At 42.1% G+C, this 15,186-nt stretch overlaps 1 protein-coding gene and 1 long non-coding RNA gene across 9 annotated transcripts in view; one reads left to right on the top strand and one right to left on the bottom strand.

The window, feature by feature from the left end:
- GART (phosphoribosylglycinamide formyltransferase, phosphoribosylglycinamide synthetase, phosphoribosylaminoimidazole synthetase) overlaps positions 1-1,912 on the top strand; it is a 29,069-nt gene extending 27,157 nt beyond the window's left edge. For all 8 annotated transcript variants that reach the window (XM_065913607.1, XM_065913604.1, XM_065913601.1 and 5 more), the window contains one exon: positions 78-1,912. In XM_065913607.1, the coding sequence (XP_065769679.1) occupies positions 78-269 (192 nt within the window). In that variant the 3' untranslated portion in view covers positions 270-1,912. The remainder of the gene's footprint in view (positions 1-77) is intronic.
- Positions 1,913-3,318: 1,406 nt separating this feature from the next.
- On the bottom strand, positions 3,319-14,978 carry LOC136152509 (uncharacterized). Its single transcript, XR_010660217.1, has 4 exons — positions 14,895-14,978; positions 13,896-14,000; positions 9,703-9,757; positions 3,319-3,905 (listed from the first exon to the last, which is right to left on the bottom strand). It is a non-coding gene; the product is annotated as an uncharacterized lncRNA (long non-coding RNA).
- Between the last annotated feature and the right edge of the window lie 208 nt (positions 14,979-15,186).

Raw genomic sequence — 15,186 nt, 5'->3', positions numbered from 1 at the left:
GTATGGCTCATGATTAGTATTAAATGTCAGTTGCAATTGCCAGAGGTAACGTTCAAAACTTCTGCTTTCTTTTCCAGGAAGATGTAGATGCTGGTCAAATTATCTTACAGGAAGCCGTTCCAGTGAAGAGGGGTGACACTGTTGAAAGTCTATCTGAGAGAGTAAAATTAGCGGAACATAAAATATTTCCCTCAGCCCTCCAGCTGGTGGCCAGTGGAGCTGTACGGCTTGGAGAAAATGGCAAAATCTGTTGGGTCAAAGAGGAATGAAGCGTCATCACCCAGGAATGGAGACAGCTTTGAGAGCATTGGAGGTGCTGCAGGGTGACTTTCTATCATGGACTCAGCCTAAAAGATGTGTGAGACATCTATGTATTGCCTCCAGTGGTCTTTTAGGTTTTACCTGTTTGGGGCCTTCTTGTTCATAATCAAACTAGACCTTCAAAATTCCTTTTACTCTCAGCCAAGTATGATACCAAAACTTAGTCTTTTCTTTTTCAAAGAGCTAACAACTCTAATACGTTAGTATGTCATCCCCATATTGTATTGTACTAATTTGAATTGAGACTTTTCGAATTATTCTGATCATAAGTTGGTATCATAGAATTTCTGGGTAGCTCCCATTGAGGGATAGTGTTCTCTGTGCTTTGAAGTATCGTTACTCATTCCTCTAATAATTGACAGTTTCTATAATACCCAGATTTTAGCTTCACAGTTTGGCAGGATGGAAGGCAATCTACTCAGACTAGTAAAGCGTTTAAAGGAACCACATGGTTTCCCTCCCTGGCCAGTCATTTCCAGTCTGGATATGCAATTCTGGAACTGGGAGGTCTAGGTTCACATACTGGGCATATGCACATGACCCTACAAACAGGACCACATTTCTGTCACAGCTGAGCAAACAGGGAATGGCCGCCAGGCCCACAGGCAGCTAGCCAGTCAGCCTTAAATTTCTGAGCCACTTTCAAAGGGGCTTAAAAGTTCTGCCTGCCCAGCAATGGGCACCTTGCGAAGGTACCTGGAAGCCCTGTACAAGTCCTCCCTTGGAGTTTAAACTCAAAACCTCAGCAGTACAAGACCCTTAGAGTAGTTACATAGAGAAGATAGTAAACTCTGGCCTCAGAATGGGAAAGAGTAGAGGGTGAGGAGAAACACAGTGTCAGATGGAAAGGCAGAGGCGCTTTCAGAGAGGCCCTCTTCACTGCCGCTGGTACCTGCAGGGTCCCCAGGCCGCTGGCCAGCACTGCCCTCCCTCTCCTTGACTGTAGGCAGCAGCTGCCATCACACGCTGTTCCAGGTACATCAGTTCACACAGGTACCTTTGCTGCACAGTCGATTCATTTTTTCTAGGGAGATCACTCAACATAATTAAGTGCCTATTATGTACATGCCAAACACTGTCCTATAAAGTTTTTAGAAAGTTGGAAGCTACAAAGCAAAATGTTATTAGTTGATAAAATCACATCCTATAATAAAAATAGAAGCTGGTACCAAGATGTAAATTAGAAAAATCAATCCGTTTGTGACTTAAGAAATATAATTTTCCAACCCTTATTTACACACTAATCCCCACAAAAAGGAACCTAGACTCCATGGAAGGCAGCTGATCCAATATCTTCAAATAGGAAGAATCAAAATGTGTCAGAAATACCTGGTTAACAGAACCAAAAAAAAAAAGTAGCAGGGATGATACTGAAAGGACAAAGGAGTCACATAGGGTGTGCTGCTGTCTAGTTTGTGATAACAGTATTTGGACATGTTGAGTGTATGCATAGCCATTGGTTTAAAATGATATTTGAGAAAAGGTCATTTAACTTATGAAAGAGGCAATGCATAGAGGCAACACGTGGAAGGGTGAAAACAAGATGTTAAATTCTTTTGTTGATGAAATAAATACAGATGTTTGTCCTTAATGTCTCTGTTTCTATTTGTGTAAGCAGGATTAAAACAAATGAGCCCCTACATTGTGTTCAGGTATCATAGGGGAAAGGGGGTTCGACTTTAATCAGTTGTGCTGGTTACACACAACAGTCAAAGCATTCAAGTATCAAAGTTTCAAAGTGATGGGTAAGCCAGATACTCTAAAGAGGAATGTTACAATAATTTTTAAGAGATTTTAACCTCTAAATGTACCTTCTTAAATGTTTTATCATTAACTACTATACAAACTTTTAAAAATAACTCAAGTACAAGGAATCCCCTGGCAGTCCAGTGGTTAGGACTCATCACTTTTCACTGCCAAGGTCCTAGGTTCAGTCTCGGTTGGGGAACTGAGATCGCCAGAGTTGTGCTAAGTAGAGTTAAGTAATGTGCCAAGTTGAGTTAAGTAACTCCAGTACAATATGCCGTTTAGTAACTGGTGTAGCTAGTCCCTCATTACTTTTTTTCACCAGAGTTTTCTTGGCTACTCGCTCCCATGCTGAGCATTCAGAACCATAGCCAAAGTCTTGCCCAGGGGAAGACCTGCAAGGACATGGGTGCCATGGCCAAGTCAGGTTCCCTCGCCACCGTCTCCACGGCTGAAGTGCACCCTGACTTCCTCAGTCTCTGGGTCACTTGCCCAGGCAGGATCATCTGACTGGTCAAGTCTGGATCACTCACCCCGCTCTAACGGCCTGGAGTAAAGAGACTGGGACGCAGCCTTGTGTTGCCTCAGGTGATGGGTGCCCCACACGGCAAGGATTCCCGTGCTCAGAGCCCCTGACTGGACAGAGGCCCAGCTCCAAAGGTCAGGCGACTGATGCAGCTGCAAGAGGTTTGGGAAGACTAACAACATTCCAGTTGTTTTTTGAAGTTCACATTATGCTGACAGTTCCTCTTACCTTTTTTATCTGCCGAAACTGCTTTTTACCAATTATCTAATACACAATTTTTTCCTCCTCCATCCCTACACTCTTTTAGACAGTCTTCTAGTCATTCTTTCTCAAGCCATGTATATTAACCACAAGGCTGTAACCAAAAATAATCTAAATGTCCATTAGATAACCAATCAAGTAAATGTAGACTATCCCTGCAATGAAATATCACTCTGCCATAAAAAGGAAATAAGTACTGGTTGCAACATGGATCAAACTTGAAACATTATACTAAGTGAAAGAAGCCAGTCACATGACTGCACATTTAAGATTCCATTTATGTGCAATGTCTGGAACAAGCAAATCCTTAGAGACAGAGGAGATTAATAGTCTCCCAGGGCTATGGGAATAGAGGTCTTTGGAGATGATGACCTGTGCAATGTCTCGGGGTAACAAGAACATAGTAAAATCGATTGTGTGAACATGGTTGCACCACCCCACGAACACACCGAAACCACTGGACTGTACTCAAAAATGGTGAATTGTGTGCCATGTGAATTACAGTCGATAAAACTATTCCCCCGAAAGATACAACTCCTGTTACCATAAAAAGGTGAATTTGTAAAATTTTTTAAATAAATCAGGATTACTTTTAATCTTATAAAATGCATCAAACTTACATACAAAATACTTTCACATAGAGCAAGAAGTAATAAAGAATTTCCCACACTTTGTGTCAGAAAGCATGCCACCTGCTTTATAACGCCAAAAATTCTGCCTCTTTGCACCTGTGCCAAATCAAATCTCAAGAGAGTTTGGGTGAACTAGAAAAGGAGAGTCTTACTGCTCTGCCAGGTAAAGGTGGGCACAGAAGGCCCCTGGCTTGAAAAACTATGTGTCATAACCCAGAAGGATTTGTTGAGTTTTATAAAAACACTTCAAGGGTGGGGTATGCGCAGGGTCACAGGTAGTGGGTCTCCTGACCTTGATGAGTTCTCTGGTCCCTTTAATCTTGCCTCAGCTGGCTTCTTGGCTGCTCCTCACTTTGATTAGCAACTGTTCAAATCCACTCTTTGGAACTCAGGGAAGGTCATGGAGGCTGGAGTCTTGCCTACAAGAAATCAGAGACAGAAAGGTCTCCATGCCCAGGAGCCCACAGGATGCCCCTGGTTTCAAAACTGTACCAATCCACCTGAATAGCAATCCTAGTCCTAAAATTGTCTGTTAACCTGGTAGGTCCCTGGCTAAGCTTCTTAAAAGTGCTAACTCCTGAGCCCCACCTGCACTGTGAGCATTGCAATAAAGCATTGCATGAATAATATTACAAATGTGCTCACTCGGTCATGTCTGACTCTTAGCAAGCCATGAACTGTATCCTGCCAGGCTCCTCTGTCCATGGCATTTCTCAGGCAAGAATACTGGAATCGGTTGCCATTTCCTACTCCAGGGGATCTTCCCAACCCAGGGATCAAACCAGCATCTTCTGCACCTCCTGCATTGGCAAGGCGGATTCTTTACCACTAGCACCATCTGGGAAGCCTAATATTACAAATAGATTTATTTTGTAAAAGGTTCATGAATTGAAATATTTGTGGACACTGAAGTCAAACTGCATTTTAAATCTTTCTGCACCACAAACCTCAAAAAATTAATAGGAAGAAAGTTTGCTGGAGCAATATCACTCAATTCCTCCACTGCTTCTGTTATAAACAAAACCAAAACAAGGTCTGTCATTAAAAATCATTTTTAATTAAATATTCAGCTGAGGGACTTCCCTGGCAGTCCAGTGGTTAAGACTTGGTGCTCCCAATGTAGGTGGCACAGGTTTGATTCCTGGTTGGGGAACTAAAATCTGTATGGAGAAAAAGATCAGCTGACAAATCTACTAGATTGTGTTGAAAGCCAAGTATTGGAAACCCTCCAATTTTGTAGAGAATTTACTTCCTATTCTCCACCTCCGCAGTAAACCAGCCTTTTCAGCCATGCCTTCATTTGGTGCCCTGAGGGTGTTCACAGCACCCTGGAAGATTTAAGGTAAGTTTTGGTGTGCCTTTTGCAAAATAAGGGAAGAATAAAGTTCAAAGGGCTTCCCTGGTGGCTCAGCAGTAAAGAATCTACCTGCAGATGCAGGGGACACAGGTTCAATCCCTGGGTCAAGAACATCCTCTGGAGGCAAGGGAGAGAGGAAAACACCCAACTGCATGCAGACTTAGGTGAAAGCTCAAAAACAACAGAGTGACCTTGTTGTGTTTCCAAGACAAACCATTTAACATCACTATAATCCAAGTCTATCCCCCAACCACTGATGCCGAAGAAGCTCAAGTTGAACACTTCTATGATGATCTACAAGACCTTCAAGAACTAACACCAAAAAAAGATGTCCTTTTCATTATAAGGTATTGAAACACAAAAGTAGGAAGTTGAGAGATACCTGGAGTAACAGGCAAGTTTGGCCTTGGGAGAACAAAATGAAGCGGGGCAAAGGGTAACAGACTTTTGCCAAGAGAACGCACTGCAAACACCCTCTTTCAATGACACAAGAGAAGTCTCTACACATGGACATCACCAGACAGTCAATACCCAAGATTGATGATATTCTTTGCAGCTGAAGATGGAGCAGCTCTATACAGTCAGCAAAAACAAGACAGGAGTTGACTGTGGTTCAGATCATCAGCTCCTTAATGCAAAATTCAAACTTAAATTGAAGAAAGTAGTGGCCATTCAGGTATGACCTAAATCAACTCCCTTATGATTATACAGTGGAGGTGATAAACAGATTCAAGGGATTAGATGTGGTAGAGTGCCTGAAGAACTATGGACAGAGGTCCATAACACTATACAGAAAGCAGTAACCAAAACCATCCCAAAGAAAAAGAAATGCAAGAAGGAAACATGGTTCTCTGAGACCTTACAAACAGCCGAGAAGATAAGCAAAAGGCAAACGAGAAATGGAAAGACATTTCCAACTGAATACAGGGTTCCAGGTAATAGCAAAGAGAGATAAGCATCCTTTAATGTTTTAGTGGTTATTTGTATGTCTTCTTTGGTGAAACGGGCTTCCATGGTGGCTCAGACGGTAAAGAATCTGCCTGCAACACAGGAGACTTGGGTTCAAGCCCTGGATAGGGAAAATCCCCTGGAGAAGGGAATGGCTACCCTCTCCAGTATTCTTGCCTGGAGAATTCCACCGACAGAGGAGCCTGGAGGGCTACAGTCCATGGGGTCACAAAGAGAGTTGGACATGACTGAGTGACTAACACTTTCACTTAGTTGAAATGTGGTATTCAAATCTTTGCTCATTTTAAAACTGAGTTAAATTTCTTTCTGTGTGTGTGTTAAATTTCTTTTTATTAATGAATTTAAGAGTTCTTTATATATTCTGGATATCAGACTCTTATCAGATATGTGATCTGAAAATTGTTTCTCACATTATGTGGCGTGCATTTCCAGTTTCGTAATGGTGTTCTTTGAAGCACAAATATTCTTAACTTTGATGAAGCCCAATTTTCTATTTTTTATTACTTGTGCTTTTGGTATCATATCTAAGAAACCATTGCCAAATGCAAGGTTACAAAGCTTTACATCTGTTTCCTCTAAGAGTTTTATATTTTTGTGTGCTAAGTTGCTTCAGTCATGTCCAACTCTCTGCGACCCTATGGACTGCAGATCTTCAGGCTCCTCTGTCCATAAGATTCTCCAGGCAAGGATACTGGAGTGGGTTGCTATATCCTCCTTCAGGGGATCTTCCTGACCTGGGGGTCAAACCCGTATCGCCTGCATTGGCGGGCAGGTTCTTTACCACTAGCGCCACCTGGGAAGCCCATTGATTCATCTTGAGTTCATTTTTTTTTTTCAGGTAAATGTTTTATTATTTGAAATCTTGATTGGATTATAGACTCTGTAAGTTTTACAGATTGTTCAGAGTAACATTCTATTCCATCCTGGAATGAATACATTGCCTTTTGATTCATGCACTTGTGACACATTCAATCAGACTTAGAGACAATCTATGTTGGAGTGTTCTAAACCAATTTGTGTGTACCAGCTGCAGATCTGACAAGACACATTTACTCTTGTGGTGTTGTAGTTGCTGTTCAGTTGCTAAATTGTGTCTGACTCTTTGTGACCCCATGGAATGCAGCACACCAGGAATCCCTGTCTTTCACCATCTCTTGGAGATTGTTCAAACTGCTGTCCATTGAGTTGGTGATGCCATCCAACCACCTGTTCCTCTGTCATCCCCTTCTCCATTTGCCTTCAATCTTTCCCAGCATCAGGGTCTTTTCTGGTGGATCGGCTCTTCACATCAGGTGGCCAAAGGACTGGAACTTTGGTTTCAGCATCAGTCCTTCCTATGAATGTTCAGGACTGATTTCCTTTAGGACTCTCTGGTTTGATCTTCTTGCAGAACCAGGGACTCTCAAGAGCCTTCACTAGCACCACAGTTCAAAAGCATTAGTTCTTCAGTGCTCTGCCTTCTTTGTGGTCCTACTCTCACATCCATACATGACTACTGCAAAAACCAGTAGCTTTACTCTCACATGCTGCTGCTGCTGCTAAGTGGCTTCAGTCGTGTCCGACTCTGTGCGACCCCACAGACGGCAACCCATCAGGCTTCCCTGTCCCTGGGATTCTCCAGGCAAGAACACTGGAGTGGGTTGCCATTTCCTTCTCCAATGCATGAAAGTGAAACGTGAAAGTGAAGTCGCCCAGTCATGTCTGACTCTCAGTGACCCCATGGGCTGCAGCCTACCAGGCTCCTCCGTCCGTGGGATTTTTCAGGCAAGAGTACCGGAGTGGGGAGCCATTGCCTTCTCCAGAGTTCATTTTTTAATATAATATGAAGCAAGGGTTCAACTTCATTCATTTACAAGTGGATATACAGTTGTCCCAGCACCACATACTAAAAAGCCTATTTTTTCCCATTTGTCTTGGCACCCTTGTCAAAATCAATTGACCAAAAATGCATGAGTTCATTTCTCAACTTTCAATTACATTTCATTGATATTCTACATTCATTGTCTATCCTATGCCAGTACCACAAAGCCTTGATTACAGTAACTTTGTAGTGACTTTTGAAATAAGGAAGTGTGACTCTTCACTTTTGTTCTTCTTTTTCAAGACTGTTTTTTATATTCTGTGTTCCATTTAATATACATATGTATGGCTGCATCAGGCCTTGGGTGTGGCACGTGCAATCCCTGACCAGGGATCAAACCCAGGTCTCCCGCACTGGGAGCTGGGAGTGTGGGGTCTAAACTACCAGACCACCTGGGAAGTCCCTACTCTGTGTACTTTGACTTGCCATGTAAATTCAGGATCACCTCGTCAACTTTTTTCAAAAAGACTGACTGAGATTTTGAAAGGAATTTAACTTGTAGATTAATTTGGAGAGTATTGCCATCTGAATAATATTGTCTTCCAATCAATGAATACAGGATGTCTTCCGTTTTACTTGGGTCTTCTTTCATTTCTTCCAGCAATATTTTATAATTTTTTGTGTCTCCTACCTCCTTGGTAACATGTATTCTTAATTGGGTTTTTTATTTTAATGCTATTCTACTTAATTTTTAAAAAGCTGATTGATTGCTTTTTTGTCACCCTGCTAACTATATGCAGAGTACATCATGTGAAAGGCCAGGCTAGATGAAGCACAAGCTGGAATCAAGATTGCCACGAGAATTTTCAGTAACCTCAGATACACAGATGATACCATCCTTATGGCAGAAAGTGAAGAAGAACTAAAGAGCCTCTTGATAAAAGTGAAAGAGAAGGACGAAAAAGCTGGCCTAAAACTCAACATTCAAAAAACTAAGATCATGGCATCCAGTCCTATCACTTTGTGGCAAACAGATGGGGAAACAATGGAAGAAGTGACAGACTTTATTTTCTTGGGCTCCAAAATCTCTACAGATAGTGACTGCAGCCATGAAATTAAAAGATGCTTGCTCCTTGGAAGAAAAGTTGTGACCAATCTAGACAGCATATTAAAAAGCAGAGACATTACTTTGTCCACAAAGGCCTGTTTAGTCAAGGCTATGGCTTTTCCAGTAGTCATTATGGATGTGAGAGTTGGACTATAAGAAAGCTGAGCACCTAAGAATTGATGCTTTTGAACTGTGGTGTTGGAGAAGACTCTTGAGAGTCCCCTGGACCACAAGGAGATCCAACCAGTCCATCCTAAAGGAACTCGGTCCTGAATATTCATTGGAAGGACTGATGCTGAAGCGGAAACTCCAATTCTTTGTGAAGAACTGACTGAATGGAAAAGACCCTGATGCTGGGAGAGACTGAGGGCAGGAGGAGAAGGGGATGACAGAGGATGAGACAGTTGGATGGTATCACCGACTCCATGGACATAAGGTATGAACAAGCTCCAGGAGTTGGTGATGGACAGGAAAGCCTAGGATGCTGCAATCCATGGGGTCGCAAAGAGTCAGACACGACTGAGCGACTGGGCTGAACTGAACTGACTGCCCTGGGTCTTTGTTGCTATGAGCAGACTTTCTCTTCCAGTGGTGATTGAGGGCTTCCCTCTCACTTCTCTTTGCTGTGGCTTCTCTTGTTGAAGAGTATGGATTCTAGACATGGGCTTGAGCAGTTTCGGAGCATGGGCTCAGTAACTGTAGCACACAGACTTAACTGCTGCACAGCATGTGGGATTTTCCTGGACCAGGGATCGAACCTGTGTCTCCTGCATGGGCTGGCAGATTCTTTACCACTGACCTACCAGGGAAGCCCCACACAGGACTTTCACTGCTGCTGAACAAACTCAATGCATAGGAGAAAAATAAGATAATGGATCTTAACTCCAGATAAAAAGTCTTTTTTTTCTGGCTCCCCTGCAGTGGAAGTGCAGAGTCCTAACCACTGAATAACCAGGGAATTCCCTTATTAAAATTCTTTACCTATAAATGAAGTCCTAAGTTTCCCAAGGATTGCTGAAGGCTCTCCATCTTGCAGCTGGAATCAAAAAAGGAAAAGATAACAGTAACTATGTGAGGTGATGATATGTTAATTTGTTAATCAGTGTGATTGTGATGATTCTTTCATACTTGTACATATACCAAATTACCAAGTTACACACTGTAAAGTTATACAGTTTTTGTCAATTACAGCTCAATAAAACCAGAAACAAATTTTGAAGGGTGACTCTAAAGGTATACAATTTTTGTCAATTACAGCTCAATAAAACTGGAAACAAATTTTGAAGGGTAAGAAAAAACAAGAATGGGGACTTCCACGGTGGTCCAGGGGCTAAGACTGTGTTCTCAGTGCAGGGGTCCCGGGTTCGATCCTCAGTCAGGGAACCAGATCCCACATGCTGTAACTAAAAGATTCCTCATGCAGCAACTAAGACCCAGTGCAGCCAAAGACAGAGATAATTTAAAAAAAAAAAAAGAAAAGAAAAAGAAAGCAAACATAGAGTAGTTGGGCTGTGAGGCAGTGATTTTGATAAACATGTTGGGTAAATGTTATATGGGCTGAAAACAATTCAAATCTTGATTCCCAGGCTACTGATATGCAGCTGTTTTCCCCACTATCAGCCTGCAATTGGAGGTATATACATTATTCATTGTTCCAAGGAACAGAAAGCATCCAGTTCAGCTCAGTCACTCAGTCGTGTCCGACTCTTTGTGACCCCATGGACTGCAGCATGCCAGGCCTCCCTGTCCATCACCAACGCCCGGAGTCCACCCAAACCCATGTCCATTGAGTCAGTGATGCCATCCAATCATCTCATCCTCTGTCGTCCCCTTCTCCTTCTGCCCCCAATCCCTCCCAGCATCAGGGTCTTTTCAAATGAGTCAGTTCTTCCCATCAGGCGGCCAAAGTACTGGAGTTTCAGCTTCAGCATCAGTCCTTCCAATGAATATTCAGGACTGATTTCCTTTAGGATGGACTGGTTGGATCTCCTTGTGGTCCAGGGGACTCTCAAGAGTCTTCTCCAACACTACAGTTCAAAAGCATCAATTCTTAGGTGCTCAGCTTTCTTATAGTCCAACTCTCACATCCATAATGACTACTGGAAAAGCCATAGCCTTGACTAGACAGACCTTTGTGGACAAAGTAATGTCTCTGCTTTTTAATATGCTGTCTAGGTTGGTCACAACTTTTCTTCCAAGGAGCAAGAGTCTTCAAATGCAGGCTCAAGTGACAATAAATCCTTATGTTGATTCAAGGCCAAAAATGAAAACTGGCATCCTGGGTTGGTGAGGGTAGTTTTTCATTAGCAAACTTCCACAAACCCTGTGTGTGGCCCTTACTGACCATCTTAGAATGTTAGATAACTGGTTAACCCACTAGGGAAGATGAAGAATGGAAAAATATTCAAATGAGTGTGAATCTCCTCTTTTCCAGGTTACCTTTTCCCAACCCTCTAGATTTTCAGTCTTATTATGCTAATTAATTAAGTTCATTTACCTCTTCCTTTCTTTTAAAACTGACACTGTCTACAATAAACACTTCCTTGATCAGAGTTAAAAAGGAACTGATATAACCAAACTAACAGTAGTGTTCCTCAATTCTATTTCAATAAAATAAACCAAAAACAATGAATTGAGATGGCACCCAGAGGAAAGCAGATTCATGGTGTTTCTGGAAATTGCAGTTTCAGAAGATACAATTTGCAAACATCACTGAACAAAATGTGACTTTAGAATTCAGATGGATCAATCTGCAGGGTGGTGTGATTTTGGTTACTATAGTACCACAACTTACTGGAAATAAATCAACTTATTTGCAGTTACCACAGAACCAGCAAATGAAACGAAGGAAGGAAGAAAAGAGGGGCTTCTCTGGTGGTCTAGTGGTTAAGAACCCACGTGCCAATGCAAGGAACACAGATTTGATCCCTGGTCCAGGAAGATCCCCATGCCAAGGGGCAACTAAACCAGTGCACCACAACTACTGTGCTCACAAGCCCAAACTACTGAAGCTTGAGTGCTCTGACTGGGCTCTGAAATGCAGTGGACTGCACAGATGAGAGCCTGTGTTACCACAGCGGTAAGTGGCCCCTGCTCCCCTGGAACTAGAGAACTAAATAAATCCCATGCATAGCAACAAAGACCCAGCATGGCCCAAAATAAACAAATGAATCTTTTTTTAAAAAAGAAGAAACAGGTGGAAACACAGCCCTCACATGCTTCAATCAAAGCCTGAAGCTATATCCAAGAACAACAACAAAAAAAGTTACTTTTGCAGTGCCAAGCTTCTTGCAGTAGCTCAGTAACTATTTAATGTAACTATAAAGTAACAAAAAAAGTTAATAACTTTTTAAAAGTATCACATCTATTTTCCACCCACTCAGAAAACACAGTTAATGACTAAGTTTAAAGCTAATGGAATTTGTGCCAACTCTCTACCCTCCCTGGTTTATGCGGAAATTTGTTTCAAAATGCTCAACTCTATTGTAAGAGTACAGAATTACAAAAAAGATGTTTCAAACTAGGACATGTTACACACATGAAAGCCAATAGGCTTTAATTTAAAACCAGCCCTTTTATACAAGATTATACTGCATTCCAGCTGACAAACTTGAAGTGATTAATTAACTTTGTGGAAAAGAACAGGCTGAGGTTCAAGCATGTTGATTTGAATTATAACATAACCTTAAAGTGGTTAACAATTTAATCTGAAAATGAGCAGGTTTAAAAGTCTTTGGAGTTTGAATAAGCAAGGTAGCAGATCACATAAAAATTGCGAGTTAACCAGGTGTCCGTGGTGGCCCAGTGGTTAGGATTTAGCGCTTTCACCGCCATGGGCCAGGATCAGTCCCTGGTCTCGAGAACTGCCCACAAGTGGCACGATCAAAATTAAAAAAAAAAGCTAGTCAACCTATGTTTGGTTCTGACTTTAAATTTTACCCTCTGACCACATCTTATAATCACTAGGACTGTTGACTGCAGAGTATGCAGCCACCTTTTAAAAGGAAAAGAACTACAGTTTTCTTTTCTAATATTTATTTGGCTGCACTGGGTCTTACTTGAGGCATGCAAGCCCTTGGTTGCAGCATGTGAGGTCTAGCTCCCTGATTATGGATCAAACCCAGGCTCTCTGCATTGGGAGTGTGGAGTTTTAGCCACTGGACTACCAGGGATGTCCCTGTATTTTTCTCTTTAAATGGGAACCATATTTTCGATGGTGAACTCTTTCTGCCCGTAACTAAACCGAGCAATAATGCTTTGGTTTATCACTCATTTGACCTGCTAATTTAAAAGTCTATGGGTTGCCCTCACAGACATCATCAGGACAACTGTTGAAACTGGAATACAAAACTGTACATTCAATAACATTTTGTCTATGTTAAATCTGTTGAATTTGTTAACAAACCTATGATAATGTATGAGAATGCCGTTGCTTTGATGAAGCAAATACTGAAGTGCTTTGGAGTAAAGGAACATAATACATGCAACTACTTTTAAATGATTCAGAATACACACACACACACACACACACACACACACACACACACACACACACACACACACCTATACATAGAGAGAGAGGATGGTAGAGCACCTCTCGGTAGCTGAACCAATGCCAGAAACTGCCTACCTCCAGGTTTCATATACATAAGAAAAATAGTCTCCTAGGTCAGTTAGGTAATTTACACTTTGCAGTTGAAAGTGTGCTTTACTGATTACTCGGCTGACTTCAATTCACTTTCTACATGTAAAGAATCATACCACAAAACTGACATTCTGAAAAGGGCAATGGACTTAAAAGAGTCCCAGTAACTTACAAAGTCTAGCCACTTAATCAAATCACTTAACTACTTGGACTAAGGTATAGTTACTTGTAAGATGCAAACATGAAAATGACATTGCGACTAGTGCATTGTATTGAATAAAGCACAAAGTGCTACACAGGTATGCGTAGTTGCTAAAACTGTGTGCTTTCCCCACTTTTATAGCTGTGTTTAAAATATTGGCTAGAATTCAAACTTGTAGAAACATTTTCTTTCACACTGGAGTTCTTTTATGTTCATTGTTTGCTTATAAGGAAATCCCTCTGAATCAGAAGGTAAACCATTTTCTGCATACCTAGTAGAAGGTAGCAAATTATGGTCAAAGCTATGGTTTTTCCAGTACCCACATACCAACGTGAGAGTTGGACCATAAAGAAGGCTGAACACCGAAGAACTGATGCTTTATCAGTGCTTTCGAACTGTGGTGCCAGAGACGACTCTTGAGAGTCCCTTGGACTGCAAGGAGATCAAACCAGTCAATCCTAAAAGAAATCAACCTTCATTGCAAGGACTGATGCTGAAGCTCTGACACTTTGGCCACCCGACGCGAAGAGCCAACTCACAGGAAAAGACCCTAACCCTGGGAGAGACTGAAGGCAGGAGAAGGGGGCGACAGAGGATGAGATGGTTGGATGGCTCACAAACTCAATGAACCTAAGTTTGAGCAAACTCCGGGAGATGGTGAAGGACGGGGAAGCCTGGTCTACTGCAGTCCATAGAGTCACAAAAAGTTGGACACGACTGAGCAACGACTGAACAACAATTAATCAGAAGACTTTCGAGGTTAGTACCTATTTCTGGCTTGTTTCAGGAGACATCGTCATAACAACAAAAAAAACTTAACGTGCCAGGCAGACACAACGCAAAGACGTTCACATACATTGTGTAATTTTCACAAAATGGCACTACGTTTGATGCAATTATTATTTCATCATAAGTAAAATGGGGAAAACAATAGCGTTTACCTCAGAGGGCTGTTGTAAGGACTTTAAGACTGTACATAGCGCATTTAGTACAGTGCCTGGCAAAAGGAAGGGCTAAATACACCTTTACCATGTGCTGGTACAATCATTTGCCAGATAAAAACAGAAACCAAAGTGTAAGCAAAAAGGATTTTCAACTCAGGTCTGACTTCCCAAGGTTATGCCTCTTTCTTTTTAAAAAAAAAAAAAAAAATTATCTCCCTGTACAGGAGAGAGAAATAGTAAATCCCCACGACAGTAGCTGAACTTAAAGCCAGGAAACACACCTAATTTAATTTTGTCCTCGACTGTTCTCACCCACTACCGACACCTGGCTAAATGAGCTGCTCGCTAGGTTCTTGAACTAATAAAAGACCAGCTTTCTAACCTGCGTTAACTAGATCTTTCTAAGGTAGAATTTCCTGAGAAATTTTGGAGAGGGTGTCTCCGGCTGCAGACCCGAAGAGGCTGTCCAGGTCCTGTTCGGGGAAACGGACTCGTCTCCCCCTTCTCAAAACAATATTCCAAGGGGCGTCGCCCTCCAAACCACTCGGACGTCATAGGTCCCCACCTACACCGGCCACAGGCCCGGAGAAACCCCACACATCTACATAGCCGCCACAGCGTACTTTAAGCCGCCTCACCTCTCCCCACCCGCCCTTCTCCCGGAAGCAGTCCTG

Source organism: Muntiacus reevesi, chromosome 21 (genome assembly GCF_963930625.1).
Source record: "Muntiacus reevesi chromosome 21, mMunRee1.1, whole genome shotgun sequence".
Lineage (NCBI taxonomy): Eukaryota > Metazoa > Chordata > Mammalia > Artiodactyla > Cervidae > Muntiacus > Muntiacus reevesi.
This window is presented reverse-complemented; position numbering and strand designations above follow the sequence as displayed.